We start from the raw sequence: 20687 nt of genomic DNA, 5'->3' as shown, positions 1-20687 counted from the left end.
CTAATAATTTTAACATATTAATTCATCATATATTACATTGTTGGGAAGGTACAAATGAACGCGGATTTTTTTGGGGGGGATATTTTCGCTTGTTTGTAAACGTAAATATTAGCACATTATCCAAAGCATGTTTGTTATTGTGCATATTTTGACTAGAGTGGGGCTGTGATGCGATTGCTGTGACAAAAAAATGTCCGTGTAGTTTTTGGTGATAGTTATATTATGACGTGAATGGTGGTAAGTTGACTGTGTGTTTATCTATTATGTTGAAAGGCCGATAAGGAACAAAAGAAATATGTGACGCGTTGGCATTTTGTCTACGTGTGAAAACGAATGAGAAAAAATGTCGAACGTTACCACATCTAATGACGACGAAAAAAACAAAATAAGATACAAGTGGAAGATTTCTAGATTTTTCAGATGAATGTAATGATTTGAACGAGAAAATGTAAGTAAATAAAAAAAAAGCCGCCCAAATGCTTATTTTTTGGTTGTTTCTTTTATTTTTATGGTACTTCTGTGACCTGATGAAAAATCAAGGTCAAATGTGAGCAGTAGATGTCACTAGAGATTAATTTCTCTTATGGTCAATGGAGGCGAACCTAATCACCTCTGAGCTGGAATAATCAAATCTCACCGTGCACATACTTTCATATGATTTATCCAAAGTGGTATAATCTTGAAGTTCTGGAACAAAAACAAAATGTTTTATTATTTACTGTGGATTGTTTGTGGAAGTTAATGTCTTGCTTCACGTGTAGTTCATGAAAATCCGTCATATTTTTGGTTTAAAGCATATAGAGTGCTTGTTTGCATATAAAATAATGTTTTTTTCCACTTATATTTGACTCACATTAAGAATAATAACAGTTTTTATTCATCTTACAATGGAGAAATTGCAATTAACAGCAACAAAGTTCTGAAAGGAAAAAAGTACACGAGCTATGCTGTAAAAGGCAGCCACTTGCGTGCCGCCATATTGAGTTGAATTAAAATTCAATTCAATGAAAAAAAAATGCGTGCAAAAACTAACATTTTTTTAACAAAGATGGATCAACTTTCCGATGGAGATAAATGTAAAAATACTTTGGATACGAGAACAACTCAGAAGGGCCCGCAATGTGTCAGGTGTTTTGCAGCTAATGCTGACCACTGCGTTCTGACCCAGTTCTGGATCTAAGCAGCTTGGGAAAACGGCCCAAATCTCCCTCAGAGATTTGACGGCAGGTTGTTGCATAAGTGTGAATAATAATAATAATAATAATAATAATAATAATAATAATAATAATAATACATTTGATTTATCAGCGCCTTTCAAAACCCTCAAGGTCACTTTACAGTCGCAGGATCTGTTTTTCTGTGGGTGAGCAGCGGCAGCCACACGCGCCGGCGTTCACTCAAAACCGGGAGTTAATGGATAGAAAGCTACCTAGCCAGCTAGTAGATAGCTAATAGATAGCCAAAACAGATAGCTAGCTAGCTACCTAGCTAGCGACTTAGATAGCTCTATAGCTAATAGCTAGCTAGCTAGATAGTTAGTTAGCTAACTAGTGACTAAATGTCACTATTAAATACAAAGATAGAAAGCTAGCTAGCTAGCAAGTAGATCAGTCAAAGTCAAAGTCAGCTTTATTGTCAAATATGCTAATATGCATGACATAAAGCACAGATGAAATTAATGTCCTCTCGGACCCAGCATGCAAAGCACTTATAATGTGGCTAAAAAGACATACAATTGATAACAGACAATACATGTAATTTCTGAATGTAAAGTGAGGTAGTGACGTATGTAAAGTGAGGTAGTGTCGTATGTAAAGTGACGTAATGTAGTAATGCAAAAAAAAGGGTTGAAGTGAGGTCTTGCAGAAAAAAAACGAGAAAAAAATAGAGTTCAGGATGATAGTACAGCGTGTAGCGTTAACTCAAAGTTCGGTGAGTGTGGCAGTGGGAACGGGCAGGGGGGGCAGGGCTGGGAGGGAGTTGAGTCTCCTGACTGACTGGTGGCAGAAAGATAGCTAAAAGATAGCCAAAACAGATAGCTAGCTAGATAGCTAACCGTTTAGATGGCTATCAAGCTAAAAGATAGCTAGATAGCTAGTTAGCTAATCCACAGAATGTCACTACTTAAATTAATTAATTAATAATGATTATTATTAATTAGTTTTGTGTGTTGTAGGGACCTGACTTAAATGTGCCACATAAAAAGAGTCATTGTTGTTATTCCCAACAGCACACCTGTGGATCCTGACTGTCAGGTTCTTGGGGAGGGGGTGAGGGTCTCACATACATGTGTACGCACAGGGGTCCATTGTGTGGCTGCTTCGGGAGAAGGCTCTTGTTACTGTCAACAAAAAAAGGCAACAAGACAGTTGAGAAGGAGCGAAGATGCCAGAGATGAAAAGTGAACTGAAAATGGAGTCCAAGCTAAGGGCGGCTCGGTTAAATCCATGACTTGTTTTCTTGTAGGGCTTAAAGACAGATGTGATTTTCTAGAAATATCATTTGTTTGCCATTTTGAACTATGACGCACATTTTGAGTCAAAGAGGACACACGTGGCTTTAAATTGAAAACATCTTGGGTTTGGCATGCTTAAAATCCAAGATGGATTCAACCTGCTTTAAAGGACAACCGACGTCTCCGGACAAGTCGTGTCCATAATTTGTAAAATGTCTTCAAATGACCTCTACTGAGCGTATTTTAGAAATATTCCATATAGCTATATTTTACGTCAGTGCATTTTGCTGTACTTGTTTGGTCTAAAAAATTTATGTTGCACCAAAAAGAGGCAGAAGAGGGCGACAAAGCTCCGTGTAAGGAATTAATCAGATACTACAGATAATACATGGAGCTTCGTCGCCATTTTCTGCCTCTTTTTTAGTGCTACACCCCCCCCCCCTTGCCTCAAAATGGCCCAAATATATTCTTTAATCGATTGCAAACATGTATGCTTTCCTCTTCAGAACTATTTGAACCATATTCATAACTGGATGAGGAACAAGAAAGCATATTCTCCCAATCTGAAGCCATTGTTTTGATTCTCCAGCAAGGCAAGACGTTTTGGGGTGACGCCACGAACAAGGGGGCGGTACCTTCTGAAACTGGCCACTTCCGGGTTCATTTTTTTTTGCAGATTTTGGACACTTTAAGTCATTTTTGTTGGTGTTTTGCATTTGACTAAAAATAGATATAGATGCTATAAAACGTTTTTCTGATGTCAGTTAGGAAACAAAAAGTGATGTCGGTTGTCCTTTAAGCTGTAACAAAGCGCTAACATTGATAAAAGGCAAATGCTGCATCCTAGTGGAAGGGAAAAACAAAAGAAAAAAAATTACCAGAGGTCTGACCAGCGCTTTATCGACACCCCCAGCAAGAAAAATCAAAACCCTAATAAATTTGAAAATGGCAGCGAATGAGTTAAAAGGAAGCCATTTTTTTTTTTGCATTTCGTCAGCATTCCTGACCAACTTACAGTAATCGCGCGTAAGCAAGCGCAACAGGAACTCAAAGACCTCAGAGTCAGGTGAGCGGTCTTAACTGGACCGTGGAGAGCTCACGAGGTCACTCATCAACACGGAGACGGATTAATAGATTGATCAGGTTTAAGGTTCACGGAATGTTTCTCACGAGTCATATGTTTGGGTCGTATTCAACGAAAAAAATGTTGACTTTTCAGCACAGTTATCGTAAATCAGTCAATGATTCAGTATTTCAACCTTTTCATTGAATTGGATTGGATTAGCCCTTAAAGGACAACCGACGCCAAGTTGTGTCCATAATTTGTAAAATCACATCAAGTAACTTCTACTGAGCATATTTTACAAAGATTCCACCGCATATTGCTATATGTTATGTTTTGAGACTGATTAAAAATATTAGCATGCATTTTTAGTTGCGTTTTAGTTTTAGGTATTTTAAATACTTTCAAACGTTTTTCTGATGTTAGTTAGGAAACAAAAAAATGGTGTCGGTTGTCCTTTAATAGTCTCGCAAATTTACATTTCAAAGCAGGAAAGTGATGGACGGAAGAGGAAAGGAAAGGAAGAAGTAGAAAAAGTGCCTTTACAGTAGCTCCTGTATTGTAAACTCTCGATTGTTATGCGTCAACGTATCTCTCTCAGCTACAGGAGGAGTGAAATGGGGCAAGTGAGAGGGAGGAGGAGTCAGCCCAGGTGGTCACGTAAATACGCACCAACCAAGCCAACACACACACACACACACACACACACACACACACACACACACACACACACACACACACACACACACACACACACACACACACACACACACACACACACACACACACACAGCAAATGAGCGACACTCGAGTTTTATGAATGAACAATAGCTGGATGTACCGCTCTTGGGGCAACAACAGAAGGACAATTTGGAGTGTTTTTACATTTTTAAAGGTTTTAAGGTAGCATTTTTTTTGAGGGGGGTTTTGGGTCATCTCAAGAATGTTCCGGAGAAGCAAGAGTAAAGTTTTGGTGGATTACGCGTCCGAGGAGGAAGACATGTCTTGGCACTACCATCACTCCTATAAGGTAACTAACTCATCGTATTGACTCTACTGAAATGTATACAGTAGAATAACCAAATAAATAAACGAATAGATAAATAATATAATAAATATAATCAAGAAAATAAAAACAGAAATAAAATAAATGAATAACTAAATGAATAAATGATGTAATAAATAAAAATAAAAATAAAAATAAAACTAAAAATAAAAATAAAAATAAAAATAAAAATAAAAATAAAAATAAAAATAAAAATAAAAATTACAACTACAACTACAAATACAAAAAACAAATACATAAACATACAAAAACTAAATGTAAACGTAAAGCTAAAAACCAAAACATAAAAATACAAAAACCAAACAGCAAATGCAAAAGCAATTAAAATTAAAATTAAAATTAAAATTAAAATTAAAATTAAAATTAAAATTACAAACACAAACATAGACACAAACAAAAATTACAAAAAATAAATAAAAATGGGTTACAGTGATGTCACACAATTGTGGACGAAGCACAGTGTTATCTTTTTTTTTTTTTATCAAGACGTTTTTTTTTTTCCAATAATTAATCAAAGTCAATCAATGTCAAAGGTAACCAGGACCAAAGTGGAATCAGGTGACCGCAGCTTGTGAGGGCTGTGAGAGGCGCTACGTCAGCAATAGTTTGCAAGTGGCTGGTCTAAGTTGAGGTGTCACTAGGGGGTCAGGGTGACCCCTCGGAACTCCCCGAGAATTTGGACTGGCGCTCTGATGCGTCCTTGGTGCCCATGGGGATTCAAAAAACAAATAAAACATATCCCACGCGGCCTAAGCTAAGTCACAAGAACAGATATGAGCTTTTCCCAGAGTGGGAGTCACAAAAAGTGGGTCATAGAGGTCATGCTTGAGCAACATCATCATGATGATTTGGAAAATAACGTTGGGAAACGATGCCGATGGGTATTTCCAATCATCCGCAAGGTGACTTTTTTAGCGCATGTGATGCACATTATAATTATTTACTCCACACAAACTCACATGGATTTTGTGGTAGTTATCAAAAAAAAGTTTTCAGTGCTCAGCAGGCATGATGTTGAGCCATCCTAAGAATTCCTCATCTTTTTCTGTACACCCCCCTGGAGAGTTCACCCAAGGATCACTTTCTCTCTCTGTTCCAGAAAGCTTTCTCACCGTTCACTTTCAATTCAAGAGCCTTGGAGGGGGGGCCTTCCGAAAGCGTTCCTATGAGTTCAACATGATCCTTTTGCTTTGGTTTTGGAGTTTTGCTTTTATTTGCTCGCCTGCAGGCCTCGAGATCTCATTGGCTTTGAAGCTATTGCAGAAAATCCTTAAAAAAAAAAAGAATAAACGGGAAGATCAGCAGAGGCCCTTGTTTTATTATTATAATTATTATTACTATTTATTTATTTTTATTATTATATGGGATTTTAAGATCACCATGGCACAAAGGGAGGCAATACCAATGAGTGAACATGACAATGAGGCACTTTAAAAACTAACTAACTAACTAACTAACTAACTAACTAACTAACTAACTAACTAACTAACTAACTAACTAACTAAACAAACAAACAAACGAAAAAACAAACAACAGACTGACTAACTAACTAACTAACTAACTAACTAACTAACTAACTAACTAACTAACTAACTAACTAACCAAACAAAAAAACAAAAAAACAAACAACCGACTAACTAACTAACTAACTAACTAACTAACCAACCAACCAAACAAACAAACGAAAAAACAAACAACTGACCGACTAACTAACTAACTAACTAACTAACTAACTAACTAACTAACTAACTAACTAACTAACTAACTAACTAACTAACCAAACAAACAAACAAAAAAACCGACTAACTAACTAACTAACTAACTGGCTAACGGACGGACTCACCAACCAAACACACAAATGACTAACTAACTAACTAACTAACTAACTAACTAACTAACTAACTGACTAACTAACTAACTAACTAACTAACGGACGGACTCACCAACCAACCAACCAAACTCACAAACAAACGACCAACTAACTAACTAACTAACTAACTAACTAACTAACTAACTAACTAACTAACTGGCTAATGAACGGACTACCCAAACAAACAACCACACTGCCAACTAACTAACTAACTAACTAACTAACTAACTAACTAACTAACTAACTAACTAACTAACTAACTAACTAACTAACTAACTGATAACTAGCGAGCAAACTAACTAACTAACTAACTAACTGATAACTGGCGAGCAAACTAGCTAACTACTTAACTAGCAAATTAGATAACTAAACGAAATAAATAAATAGATAAGCAAGTAAATAAATCGCTAAATAAATCATCAAACTTTACTTCTGGGTCTATAAAAGTGTTTCAAACATAACAATACCAATAAGAACAACTGAAATGATAGAGGAAGTAGTAGCAGGTTGTTTTGTTTTATTTCTAAACCGAATGCCCTTTTTCTAACGGGAAACACACAAACTCTGGTGTATGCTTGTTTTGCGAGTTGCTTTTTTTGTCCTAACTGGCACTTGTGTGTTTCAGGACAAAGACATACAAGGAGAGGAAGAGGAGGAAGCCGTCACAGGCGTATCCAAGGTAAACAATCTTGCGGGCGAGCTCTTTTCAAACCGAAATGTTCCACCACCATACTGGTGGAGTCACCAAAAAATGAAGATAAATTACATCCATCTTTTTCCAGCCGATTAGCATTGAGTTTTGCAAGGAATTGACCGAATTTGAGTTGAGGCGCTAACACAATATTAGCATTGGACCTGTGACTTGAGGTACGCACTCACGACGTTCATGTCAGATGAGAACAAGCTGAGATAAAGCAGAGCACGGCGGAGGCGCCAGTATTTATCAGTAAACACGTCAGTCAGCGTTGGCTGGAACATCAGGACAAGTCTATCGCTCCTAATCTGTCTTTACTTTTCTTGTTTACTGACACCGCTGTGTGTCCGGCTTTTAAAAGCTGACTTAGAAACCTTGGCTTGAAATGCTACATGGTGAATTTGAAAACAAATCATAAAACCCTAACTTGGTGTCTCGAGACTTACGGGGAAAGCCCGAGCGTTTAGAAATGCACTGGTGTCCAAGTCGAGGCCCAGGGGACAAATCTGGGCCCGCCACATATTTTATTTGGCCCGCAAAGGTAAATAAAGCTTATAAATTTAAATGATGCTTGCTAAAATCAGAGCCAAAGGTTCCAATTGTCATAGGTAATCTAAAATAAAGTTTGAAACGAGCCATTATTTTGGAGTTAAAAACGGGTAGTCCTTCACTTTGTTAATCGCTGTGTACGTCATATTAGGAGGTGGTTAAACGTCAATATGGTTTTACAAAAATCATAACGGAAACTGAAACCACACCGTGGCCCAAAAAATAAATACAAAAATAAACAAATAAATAAATAAAATAAATAAATAACCTAAATAAATAAATAAAATGGAAACTGAAACCACACTGTGGCCTAAAAAATAAACAACTAAATAAACCAAAAATTAAAATAAAATAATAAAAAATAAAAAATAAAATAAAATAAAAAAAAAAAAAGAAAAGAAATAAAATAAAAGAGAAACTGAAACCACACTGTGGCCCAAAAAATAAATGCAGAAATAAATAATAAGTAAACAAAAAATAAAAACAATAATAAATATATAAAATAAACAAAATAAATAAATAAAATAAAACAAATGAAATGGAAAATGAAACCACACTGCGGCTCAAAAAAATAAATACAAAATAAACAAATAAATAAACCATAAATAAATAAAAACAATAATAAATATATAAAATAAACAAAATAAATAAATAAAATAAAACAAATGAAATGGAAAATGAAACCACACTGCGGCTCAAAAAAATAAATACAAAATAAACAAATAAATAAACCATAAATAAATAAATAAATAAATGAATAAATAAATAAATAAATAAAATACACTCCTGAAACTTCAATTTGTCACATTAACCCAGGCTTAATACCATACCCCGTATTTTAAATTCAACTTTAAAACCCCAACCCAAGGTTGAAACACCACTTTTGGGAGAGAAAAAAAAAGATTGATTATCAAATTATCAGGTTACAAGGGATCATGAAAGGATTAATTCAAGGATAATAATTGTCAACATCCACAAATATTGTATAATAATTTCTTCAAATAACATATTTAGACACACTGTGTACAAGTACACTATTTTGAGCTCTCCGTCCCACAAAAATGTCCAGTGGGGTGGATTACGGGTGACTTTGTGAACAGGACATATTTCAAGAGCTGTTTGTACTTTGGGCTTGAGAAGGGAAGGAAAGGCAACATTGTTTAAGGGACTGCAGAGCTTTGGAAGGGAACAATAAGCATGAGGGGTAAAAAACATGGCCCGAAATAGGTTGAAATTGCTTGTCGCGTTTCACAATTGCAATAGTAACTGGAGTCAATTCTGTTTATATTGAGGAACAAAAGTACCAGGAGGACAAAGTATTCAACTCCAATCTTCCTGCTATCATATCAAAACATTCCTGACACATTCCGCAAATGTCGCAGACGACAACCGTCGTCCACCGGTTTGCTTCGTTGCGTAGTAACGGGAGAACCGGGATAAGCGAAAAGGTCATTCGTCAAAGCCGTGTTATGAGTAGTGGGAATGTTTTGATAAGAGCCAAGCATAGAGGAGAAATGGGCAAGCACAGATGTGTGGAGGAGGAGGAGAATGAAAAGCAAACGTGTCCTTGGAGCCCGTAAAGTTTGTTCCAGAATCTTCCCGCTTATCTCTTATGAGCCCACAGAGGTCTGAGGGAGTGCAAGAACTTCATGTGTCATATTTATGACCAAAAAATTGTCAGTCCAAAATGGACGTATGTCATGCAAAATCCCCATTATAGTAGCTAGCTAGCTACCTAGCATATCATGCAAAATCCCCATTATAGTAGCTATCTAGCTAGCTAGCTACTATAATGGGGATTTTGCATGATATGTATTCATTTTGGATTGACAATAGTGCAACATTAGCTAACTAGCTAGCTAGCTAGATACTACAGTATAATGCTTACAGAAATCATTTGCAATTCTCTAGAAAAATTCGCAAATTCTATAGAAAGCAAACTAAATGTCTTTTTGTGTCAGGAGGCCAAGGTGAAGAAGATGATATCCAAAAAAGACAGAAAGGACAGGAAGATGTTGTCCTCCAAAGACGATAAACACTTCCTGTTAACCGGAGAGAAGGACGTGAACCGAACTGGGTAAAATTCTAATGTTTTATTTGAACTCAATCACAAAACCTGATTCGGGTTTAAAAGCTTCATATTCTACTGCAGTATTTTCTATAGTTACTACAATTTCTTAATACAGGTAACATCCGACTTACGACCACATGTACTTACGACCACGACCTCCATTTTAAAATAGGGAATTCTACGCCTGGCACTGCAACGCGCTAGCAGGCCAGCAACGTGTTTGACAATTTTGGCCAGCCATCCAGCTTCTCACTCGCACAGCAATCGACCGTGTGATGGCACCGGAAGGGGGAGTTTGCGAGTCATTTAGCCTCCGAGTCTCTGTTCAACATTTTGAATGGATTTCAACTTACGGCAATTTTGACTTACGACCGTTTGGTCAGAACGGAACAAAGTCGGATGTTACCTGTATTAGGACTTTAAGATATGTTTATTTTTGAAGTTGGGGTTTCACACCAAGGTATAAAAGGCTTCTTAATGTATTTAAATAACATACATTTTCCTTTGGTTACTTTTTAGATGTCACAAGAAAGTGAAATGCGAAAAAGACAGAAAGGAGAAGCCCGACAAAGCGCTTTGCTTCTGGGAAAGCGTCACTATGACGATGAGACAAATTTCCCCTGTCAAAAAAACGGACAAGACCGACAGCTGGGAGACATCCCAAACCGGGAAAGATGACATTACTGTCCCGCAGGAGAAGGCCGCCATCCCAAATGGACGCTCGCCTTCACCCTCATCCCGCTACGCCAACCTGTCGCCCGTCTGCGCCGTCACGTGGACGTCCCGCGCCAAAGTCAGGCTGGCTGGAATCGGCAGGATGAGCAAGGGGATGGTGTCAGACAGCACCTGGGAAGGACTCAAATAAAGTCCTTTTTTTAACCCTTTAGCGCCCCCTTCTTGTGATGTTATGTACCAGCTCCAAGAACATAACCCCATTTTACCAGCAAAACCCGAGCAGTTTGATTATTTTTGTCACGTTTTTATTCTTACAGCCGGCGTGCGGACAGGGGCTTCATGCTGGTGTGGCCGCTTTAGAGCGCCTTGACTTTTCTGACCGTAGTCAAATTTTAAGAGATTTTATTTTTAATTTTACAGGAAGTTTAACACCCACAACTTCTCCTTTGCTGTTGTCCCCGATTGAACATCACGATACAAATGTCTTTTGTTGATTATTTGTTGTCGTTTCTGTTCACATATTCTGTATGCAATGACCCCATTCTGAGTATTTATGGTTATACTGCTGTAAAAAAATCGGCAATTTCAAGTACCTTGAGGTCGGGTGTAAAACAGATTCACATTTTGTGCAAAAATGCCTGATTAATCTTTTTTTCTTGTCGCAAAAGAAAAAAAAACTGGGACGAATAAGTATATTCGATGTTGTAAAGTTTTACCTGAAGCATTGGTGGAGTCTTTTTTGCTACCATAATAGCAAATGGCTAGCTATCTATTAGCTATATGGCTAGCTAGCTAGCTAGCGATTTTCGTCAGGAACCATATTAGCTATCTAGCTGGCTAGCTATCTGTTAGATGAAGAAAGTAGAAATGAAATAACATTGGATGTTTTAGGATGTGTATATAAACTAGTTCTAACACTATCTATTAGCTATCTACCTATCTATTGGCTATCTGGCTATCTATTAGCTGGATAGCTTGCTTTCTTAGCTGGCTATCTATCTATTAGCTACCTAGCTGGCTCTGTATCCTTTTGAGTTATTCTGGGTTGAGTGAACGCTGGCGCGTGTGCCTGCCGCTGCTCACCCATAGAAAAACGTATCATGTGACTGAAAAGTGACCTTGACAGTTTTGAATGGCGCTTATATATAAAATGGATTATAATTATTATTTGATTGTCACCAATGTTAATTTTTTACATTTACAGAGCAGAATGAAGTGATTTTCTTTTTATTCATGTTAATAAATATGAGCAGCCATCACTTCCACAACTTCATTTTAGACAAATGACGCCACTGTTTGTTTTATTTTTATGTAAATATTTAATAATTTGGTTCAGCTACTTCCTGTCCCAAACACATAATAATTAATAGCACCATAAAAAACACGGAACAGGAAGGAGTATTACAAAATGTTGGAATTATAATCTCAAAATTTTCCAATGCCCGTAAATAACACTTGATATTTTCCATTTGATGTTTCTCTCTTAATGGAAACGGTATATAACTTTAAAGGACAACGGAAAACGGACGCATGCGTTCATATATTGCGGGGAAGAAAAAGAAAAAAGCATCACGATTACAAAAAAAGCCATTTGTTACATAAGCGGTATATGAGAGCTGGGTGTAATAATCGATCAATCGATCCATTCCAATTCTATAAAACCACCATTCTGAAAATGACACTACATACTTCTCATCGTATATAACATGCTAAAACTCACTTTACACTTTGTACATGAATATTTTAAAGTGTGTGTATGTGTTTGTGTGTGTGTGTGTATGTAACCCTCCTATATTTGTGCAAAAATCTGCAACGTACTATTTACTATGGATCTTTCCCTGTTGTCACCGTCACAACAGTTGTACGCAACGGAGATTTCATTTTTGAAATGCATCCAATTTGGAGCCCTTTGTATGCAAGGTAAACAATGTTAGGATGTCATACACTTACAGGTTTGGACACTATGGAAGAAAAGGAAGCATCTAGAACTGGAAAAGTTCGATGAAATGTTGCGGAGAGATGGGGACAAGGCAGCGTTCTGGGTCGTTGGCGGTACACGGGTGGCCGCAGTCCTGACAAAACAACCACATATTGTCATTATTATTTTTACTACTAAAAGCATAAGGTGGAAAACATGTATTTATTTATTAACCTGGCTAGTGACCTGGCTATCGAAATGGCTAGCGACCTGTGGCTACCTGGCTAGCTATCTATTTGCTATCTAAGTGCCATCTAGCTAGCTATCTATCTATTAGCTATCTAGCTAGCTAGCCTGCTAACTATCTAGGTAGCTTTCTATGTATTTGAGTTATTCCTGGTTGAGCGAACGCTGGCGCGTGTGGCTGGAGCTGCTCATCCACAGAAAAACTTCATCCTGTGACTGTAAAGTGACCTTGAGAGTTTTGAAAGGCGCTTCTAAATCAAATGCATTATTATTATTATTATAGCGACTTGGCTAGCGGCCTCGCTAGCAAAATAGCTTAAGACCTTGCTAGCGACCATAAAACAACATTTGCCTCAATGACGAATGAACTCACCAAATGGTTGTCATTTTACACCAAGTACAAGAATATTCAGCTGTATTTAAAAACAATCAGCTTAACAGAATTGTCCAATGGCAGTAATCATTATTTTATGGACCACTTGAGGTCGCGACCTTACCCACACATTTTGACAATAACTGAATGAACTCATGCATTGATTCAGCAGGTGAAATGATGGTCAGAATTCGACACAAAAAAACGTGATGGAGCCTGTAAATGCTAGTCTGCCAAAGTACATTTTTGATTAATGATTTTGAGGTTCGAGGTTCAGGGATGATGACAAACGTTCAAAAGAAGTCGATATGATGACGCTCGAGATGAAGAATGATGGGGAAAATAAACAAACAATGCACGGTGGGATGAAAGGTACCTTGAACAACAAGGCCAGGTGGCGATCCTTAAGGGGTCAAGGAGGAGGGGAAAACGGGGAAAGGAGAGCAAAGGTTAAAGGGCATACGGGAAATACAGTAAAGTCTCGTTATATCGATATTCAAGGGAGTCCGAAAAAATATCGATATAACCGGGACTATCGATATATCCGACCCTGTTTGCATGTAATTTTCTCTGTGCGTGCATAGAAATAGTATCGATATAACCGGGACTATCGATATATCCGATATCGATATAACGAGACTTTACTGTATTATAGGGGAATAACGTGGGGAAATCTCTCATCACATTCATGTCATTTAAAGGACAACCGACACTATTTTTTTGTTTCCTAACTGACATCAGAAAAACGTTTTATAGCATCTAAAAAAAAAAAAAAAAACGCAGGCTGATATTTTTAGTGAAATACAAAACACCAATAAAAATGACTTAAAGTGTGCTAAAACTGAAAGAAATTGAGCTGCGAATTGTGGACGTCCCGCCCCCTTGTTCGTGACGTTACGCCAAGACGTCTTGCCAAGGACTAGAATCAAAACAATGGCTTCAGATTCAGAGAAGATGCTTTCTTGTTACTCATCCAGTTATGAATATGATTCAAATAGTTCTGAAGAGGAAAGCATAAATGTTTGCAATCGATTAAAGGAGTCCTCCCATATCAATTCGAGCCGTCAATGACAGCAATGCAACACCCAGAAAATGCAGAAGATGGCGCCTAAGCTCCGTTGAAAATGGGCTGATTTGTCTGCTGGGAATTTGTGTCACACAACAATTCACCATCGTGTTATTTATGTGTTTTCCTTCTAATTTCGCCATCAACACGAAGTTTTCAGACTACATATACGCGGCTACATGCTATATCAGGCTATATGTGGTGGAATCTTTGTAAAGTACGCTCGGTAGAAGTCATTTGAAGTGAGTTTACAAAATTATGGACACAACTTGTCGGGAGGTCCTTTAAACATGACCCATTCAATATGAAAATGAAACTCAAATCCTGTTCTTTTCTTAAAAGCGAGCGAACAAATTATGACGCTACCTTCCAGAAGAGGATGCTACAGTGCTTGCAGAAGTGCAACGTGTCGCCATACTGCTCCTTCATTGGGTAACGCTTCTGCAGGGTGAAGTACATCAGCTTCCAGTCCACACTGTCACTCTTGGGGAGGACCAAATTCCTGGAGAGGTGCTAAAAGAATCCCCAGGGACACACATAAACACGTAGTGGCAACATAGAGTAAATTGAATTCTGTTAAAGGGGGTTCCCTATCACACCATTTTGCTTCGTGGTCTGTATTCCGTAATGTTATAATGTAAAATGGGGGACCCGGCTCAAGAACAGGTGGGAAACTACCTGCAGATAAATATTTTTGTTCTTATCCTGTGACTTTAAAGTGTCAAAGGGAGTTTTGAAAGGCGCTTATAAATTGAATGTATGGTCGTAAGTCAAACGGTCGTAAGTTGAAATCCATTCAAAATGGCCGACGTGACGTTTACAGTATACGATGTCAATCTGTTGTTTTTAAGCAACGTTTTCTAGTGAATATGATTATATACCAAACTGTTTACAGTTCATTTATAAATTTGATAACTTTTAGTGTCATTTTTATCTCTGTATATTTCGTATTATCAATTTTTATTACTGTATAACTGTACAATGCAACACATCGGAAGAATTAATGGAGTTTTCCTTCCTCACCGATGATTGACAGTTGTACATATAGCTATCTAACTTGTCCTGTGACTGTGAAGTGACATTGAGAGTTTTGAAGAGCGCTTGTAAATAAAATGTATTATTATTATTATTTATATTGTATTATTATTACTATTATTATTATTTATATTGTTATTATTATTATTAGCTATCTCTTTGCTAGCGAGCTTTCTATCCATTTGACTTACTTCCAGGTTGAGTGAACGCTGGCGCGTGTGGCTACCGCTGCTCACCCACAGAAAAACTTATGCTGTGGCTGTAACGTGACCTTGAGAGTTTTGAAAGGCGCTTATAAATGACATGTATTATTATTATTATTATTATTATTATTAAGACGCGAATGCAACGCAGCAATGCTGCCCTCCAGTGGCTCATCAGCGGGACCTGTGACTGCTCTTTACCTGTTTGTCAGAGAAGTGGAAATGGCACAGCCGTTTCCAAAGTGTCCGATTCTCGCTGAGGATGTGCAACGTGGGGGTGGCCTGTCCCAAGTTGATGATGTCGCAGGCGTCAGAGAGGTTATAAAGTATCTTGTTTTGCATGTATAGCGGCAGGTCGCTGAACGACATGCCGGAGCACATTTGCTGCACAGAGAAAACAATGACATGGAAATATAGGTAGGCCTTACCCCGGTTATCTACAAATAAAATAATATTTAAGGCTGTTTAAAATACTTCAGTACTATTTTATTGGCAAGGAACTACGTTGAAGGGAGTTGAGGAGCTTCTTTGTGCTTTGATTGCCATCTTGTGGCATGTTTAGCCAATTCTGCATCATTTTTTTTTAGCCATAAATTACTCAAGCGGATCCGTACCTTGGGGATCTGCAGGTCGTTGAGCTGCTGCTGCCACTTGAGGATATTCTCCAGTCGACAGAGCCAAACATTGACGTTGCCCACAAGCACGCATCGGCCCACGTGTAAAGTCAGACTTTGCAGCGTCGTGCTTAAATCTTGCAGGAGCTCCTTGACCAGTCGCGGATTGTAGTGGTCCTCCACCACTAGCGGTCACACGGCACAAAGAGAGAAAAAAAAATATATGAATGGATTCAAAGACTTGATGATTACACAAGATGGCGGATGTACACAACATTGTGCAAAATGTACATGCTTACCCTTCCGCACAATCTTCTCTAAAATGTTGAAATAGTTTTTCTGGGCTGCCCCACTTAAGGATGTCAACTGGGATCTGGCGATTAGCTGGAAAAGCTGAAGTAAAATGCAACGTCAAGACCGATCAATGCCAAACAACAACACCCAAAAGGCCGCTCGCTCACTTTCGCCACGTAGTTGAATCTCCTCAAGTCATGGATGGCGCTGGAAAAGTCAAGACGGTTCAACGCTTCGCCCAGTGTGCAATATCCATGACGCTGTGTGGAATAAAAATAATATTATACAAAAACACTCAAGTTAAATTGGACATTTTAGATTTTAAAATACTTTAAGTATAACAATGAATGTGACAGGTGACAAAGAGCTGCAGCACTGACCTCCTTTGTGCTGCCTTTCTGCACGTAGATCCATTTATCCCTGAAAACAACTACAACCCCACAAAATAAATAAATACATACATTTGGATGTGGTAAATTGACATGAATGGACTTGAATGTAATTGTTGCAATAAAAAAAAAAACTCACATTGAGATTTGGTATTTTGGTTGTAGAAATCCTTTCTTCTTTTCACGCGGGCAAGTTCGCAAATGTTTTCCACAAAGAGATTGTCTTTGTCATCACAGGTGAATCTGTTGGGATTAGAAAAACGGATGACGGTGTTGGTTATGGTTCAACAAAAGTTCTTCTTTCAGTTTCCAAGTAGAGAGAATAGAAGTGCATCACGGAACTTGGAAAAGAAAAGGATTATTGTGTGCGCAAATCAACTTGACCAAAAAATTAGGACTTAATTCTCCTGAAATTGCCACTCTTTGAAAACACCAAATACTTTTTTTGGTTTGGAATTTTTTTAAAGGAAATTATACTCCCCGCCCACAAAACTAAATAATAAATCTTTTCCTATCGGCTTTTCCCTTCAGGGGTCGCCACAGCGAATCAGTGTCCTCCATCTCACCCGGTTTTGTGCATCCTCTTCTCTCACACCAGCTACCTTGGTGTGTACAAATAAACAAATTAACAACTAAACAAACGCGCACGCGCATGCACACGCACGCATGAATGAATGAATGAATAAATAAATAAATAACGTGACAAAAATATTATTGAAATATTCATTCTAATTAAAAAATATATATTCTGTGCCTGAAATATAATTTCCCTTAAAACGATTTTTTTTCCTTAAAAAAAAACGACCCTCTATTTTTATTTTCTGTTTTTTTTTTATATATTACATCCAGAATGTTCTCAAAATAATCATTTTCTCATCTTTCTAAAATTACCTATTGCACAAATCGGGATGCCTTGTATGGAAATTTATACTGAGGTCAATTGATGAGCGGACTTTCCCAGCAGTAAGGTTGATCAGCAGCTGACAAATTCCCATAACCTGTTTCCAATTGTTTTGTCCAAGGACATTCTGAAATGCAAATTGGAACACAACTGAGATGCTAAATGCTTTCTTGGCCGTTGTAAGGTCTTGGATATGTAGAGGAACAAGGAGCTTTCTAATTGGCCAAATTCCAAACAACTGGCGCTGTCCGCGTTGAAAAGTTAAGATATGTGATGAGCCTTTATCAGTTGTCGGCACACCTGCGGGCCGTGACTCCTCCGAAGTCCCATTGACCTCTGTGGAATGTTGTATTCGTAAAGCCTACCTATCGAAAAGTGATTCATGAACAGCCGACTCAGCCTGACGGCTTTATGCGCATTCATAGAAAGCAGGCTCAGATTCTTTTTTTCCATCTTCGTTTTCTTTATTTTTATGGACAGTCCAGAATTTTAAGCCAAGATCAGGGCGTAAACGCATGCGGTAAAAAAAAAAAAAAAAAAAAAAAAGCTACAGCTTTGGTTAGGAATTGAAGGATATTGAGACGTCAACATTCCCAGGGAGATCTCTGCCACCAAAAAAAAATCTATTGATCGAGCCAAAATACAACTAACCATTTTATTGAACTGTTGCTAAAGCGATATATAAATCATTATGTATTGTATTGTATTGTACTGTATTGTACTGTATTGTACTGTATTGTATTGTATTGTATTGTATTGTATTGTATTGTATTGTATTGTATTGTCATAATGTCCACAGTTTCCCTTTGGAGCAAATTTTCACCTTATTTTCTCTAGGGAAAAATACATAGCTCCCTTTGTTCTAATATTAAGATTAAATCTAGTATTAAAACTTAAAATTACACAGGCATCTCAGATAGCAGCCTCATTGATTGTCTGCAGGTCCGTTGAATGAGACCTCTCATGAAAACCTTGAATCAAGCTGGTCGCACACTTGGCGCAGTGCCAAACGAGAGCCATGCCCTTAGCAACGCTCGTGATCGGGTGAGACATCACCGGCTGGTAGCGTTCAGATTCCCGCTTAGTCAATGCGGAGAACAAACGACAGCATGTTCACAATCGACCGATGAGCTTTCGGGAGACGTTGGTAATGATAGAATGCACTGATTGACCTGGATAAAGAGGGGACTGGACTTAACTTGAGTTTTGCCACACTAAGTAGCAAAATGCTGGAGTGTGTGCGTAACTCCCACCTTTCCAATACACATGAATAAATAGCATTGGATTTTAAAGTACAACCGACATCAGTTTTTTGTTTCCTAACTGACATCAAAAAAATGTTTTGTAGCATCTAAAATACCCAAAAAACGCAGTACGGTATTTTTATTCAAACGCAAAACACCAATAAAAATGACTTAAAGTGTCCAAAATAAGCTGCGAATTGGGCATTTTCTGAAAGTCCCACCCCTAGTTCGTGACGTCACGCCAAGACGTCTTGCATCGCTGGAGAATCAAAACAATGGCTTCAGATTCGGAGAATATGCTTTCTTGTTACACATCCAGTAATGAATATGATTCAAATAGTTCTGAAGAGGAAAGCATACATGTTTGCAATCGATTAAAGAATTTATTCCGTGCCATTTTGAGGCAACATTGGGGGGAAATGTATCACCTAAAAAGAGGCAGAAAATGGCGTCCAAACTTCTCTGAAGAATTAATCAGCCTGTTTCCACAGGCTGATAAATTCCTTCCATGGAGCTTCGTCGCCCTCTTCTGGCCGCTTTTTGGTGCAACACGAGGTTTTCAGACCAAACAAGTACAGCAAAATACATTGACGTGATCGAAGGACTGCTACAATGTGTCTTTTTTTTGGTCAGGGGCGTTCCTTCAGTGACGTCACGTACGGACTCGTCACCAACTCAAAAACAAGACTTCCTGAATATTCAGTGCGAGTCTTAAAACGTAAAATATAGCTATATGCGGTGGAATCTTTGTGAAATATGCTCCGTAGAAGTCATTTGAAGCCATTTTACAAATTATGGACACAACTTGTCCGGAGACGTCGGTTGTCCTTTAAGGGTACTGTTTACAAATATGGTATCAATACAATTCATTCTTACTCAATTTCTCTGTGGATGTCGTCCATGTCATGTCCATAGAAGATGATTCTCTTCCAGCCGTGTTCCGTCTTGGTCCATCTCCATCCTGGCGATCTCCAGTCCTTGCCCAAGAAAGGCATCCTAGCTGGATAAAAGGGCTGGAACACTGAACAATGGACGTCAAGTGGGACAAATGTTTCCAAGAACCTGAAAATGACAATCATCTCATGTTACCATGACAACACACGTGAGATAACGACATAGAATGACGTCGTCAAACCACACATTCGACAACACAAGACCGTTTACACTGACAACCACTGACATTGGGTTGTTTGAGCGTGAGTTTTATTTAATAACACATAAGTTAGCGACACATTTGCCTTCCTTAAATCGACAAAGAGGAACTGACTTCATCTGACACGTTGCACGTCGTTCGTTTCTGTATAATAATTGGCGACTAGCAGTGGATTTGATCGGATATCATCGGTTCATCGGTAATATTCTACCACCGACAGCAACACTATTACACCAAGCAAAATAAAGCCTTCAACTAACCTTGACAAAGAATGACAATTGCTTTCTCTGTCTTTTTCCCCCTTGGCTGTTCTTCTCGCTCAGCTGCTTGGAAGTATTGACGGAAGTAAACAACAGGAAAGGGGTCGTGCGTTGCGCCGCCCTTCTCTTCTCTGATTGGTCTAAATAAGGGAAATTATCACTGTTGCCAAGCAGAGGGCCGCGGCCGATTGGCTGGGGAGAGCTGTCAATCGTGTCAACCCCTCCTTATAATCCTCTTGGTTTTGTTTGGGGTTCTCAGCTACACGTGACAGAGGACATTGCACATGTCGGACTGTTTTGGTTTATGCCAGTGGGGCAGAGGGAGAATTCCACATCAATGTTCAACACCGTCTATCCTGAATAGGGTCGTGGGGCGTTACTGGAGCATAATCGGGCAGAAATCAGACACCCGTAACTGGTCGCCAGTCAGTCACAAGTCGAGACAAACAACCATTCACACCCACATCCACACGGTCATATGAATCATGCGAGTGTACCACCACGCTACTGCCGATGGATTATCATTTTAAATATACTACTAATACAAT

General features: G+C 38.3%; 2 protein-coding genes across 9 annotated transcripts; one reads left to right on the top strand and one right to left on the bottom strand.

Moving 5' to 3' along the window:
* Positions 1-546: 546 nt before the first annotated feature.
* Positions 547-20269, bottom strand: fbxo25 (F-box protein 25). 8 transcript variants are annotated; one of them, XM_089022205.1, is made up of 12 exons: positions 20140-20269; positions 19603-19788; positions 16721-16824; positions 16573-16622; positions 16360-16452; positions 16198-16291; positions 15899-16083; positions 15486-15668; positions 14413-14559; positions 13357-13383; positions 12394-12515; positions 2236-2341 (listed from the first exon to the last, which is right to left on the bottom strand). In XM_089022205.1, the coding sequence occupies exons 2-11, from the start codon at positions 19719-19721 to the stop codon at positions 12426-12428; spliced, it is 1092 nt and encodes a 363-aa protein (XP_088878331.1). In that variant the 5' UTR covers positions 19722-19788; positions 20140-20269; the 3' UTR covers positions 2236-2341; positions 12394-12425. The 8 variants fall into 8 exon arrangements, with proteins under 8 accessions (XP_088878333.1, XP_088878331.1, XP_088878335.1 ...); XM_089022207.1 differs by lacking the exons at positions 2236-2341; positions 20140-20269 and adding an exon at positions 547-687 and having other exon boundaries at positions 19603-19769; XM_089022206.1 differs by lacking the exons at positions 2236-2341; positions 20140-20269 and adding an exon at positions 5727-5853 and having other exon boundaries at positions 19603-19769.
* On the top strand, positions 2938-11664 carry LOC148883643 (uncharacterized). The gene is made up of 4 exons (XM_089022215.1): positions 2938-4548; positions 7080-7133; positions 9659-9774; positions 10288-11664. The coding sequence occupies exons 1-4, from the start codon at positions 4462-4464 to the stop codon at positions 10631-10633; spliced, it is 603 nt and encodes a 200-aa protein (XP_088878341.1). The 5' UTR covers positions 2938-4461; the 3' UTR covers positions 10634-11664.
* Positions 20270-20687: the final 418 nt, after the last annotated feature.

This window comes from Hippocampus bargibanti, linkage group LG19 (genome assembly GCF_051943395.1).
Source record: "Hippocampus bargibanti isolate YZ-2025 linkage group LG19, ASM5194339v1, whole genome shotgun sequence".
NCBI lineage: Eukaryota > Metazoa > Chordata > Actinopteri > Syngnathiformes > Syngnathidae > Hippocampus > Hippocampus bargibanti.
This window is presented reverse-complemented; position numbering and strand designations above follow the sequence as displayed.

Bases quoted from the DNA above. Each gene is read 5' to 3' on its own strand.
- LOC148883643 (XM_089022215.1), top strand. From the start codon at position 4,462: ATGTTCCGGAGAAGCAAGAGTAAAGTTTTGGTGGATTACGCGTCCGAG. The intron at 4,549-7,079 runs GTAACTAACTCA...TGTGTGTTTCAG, and splicing joins ACTACCATCACTCCTATAAG to GACAAAGACATACAAGGAGA. The intron at 9,775-10,287 runs GTAAAATTCTAA...GTTACTTTTTAG, and splicing joins AAGGACGTGAACCGAACTGG to ATGTCACAAGAAAGTGAAAT.
- fbxo25 (XM_089022205.1), bottom strand. From the start codon at position 19,721: ATGCCTTTCTTGGGCAAGGACTGGAGATCGCCAGGATGGAGATGGACC. The intron at 16,084-16,197 runs GTAAGCATGTAC...TGTGACCGCTAG, and splicing joins AGAGAAGATTGTGCGGAAGG to TGGTGGAGGACCACTACAAT. The intron at 13,384-14,412 runs GTAGCGTCATAA...TGACCCCTTAAG, and splicing joins GTAGCATCCTCTTCTGGAAG to GATCGCCACCTGGCCTTGTT.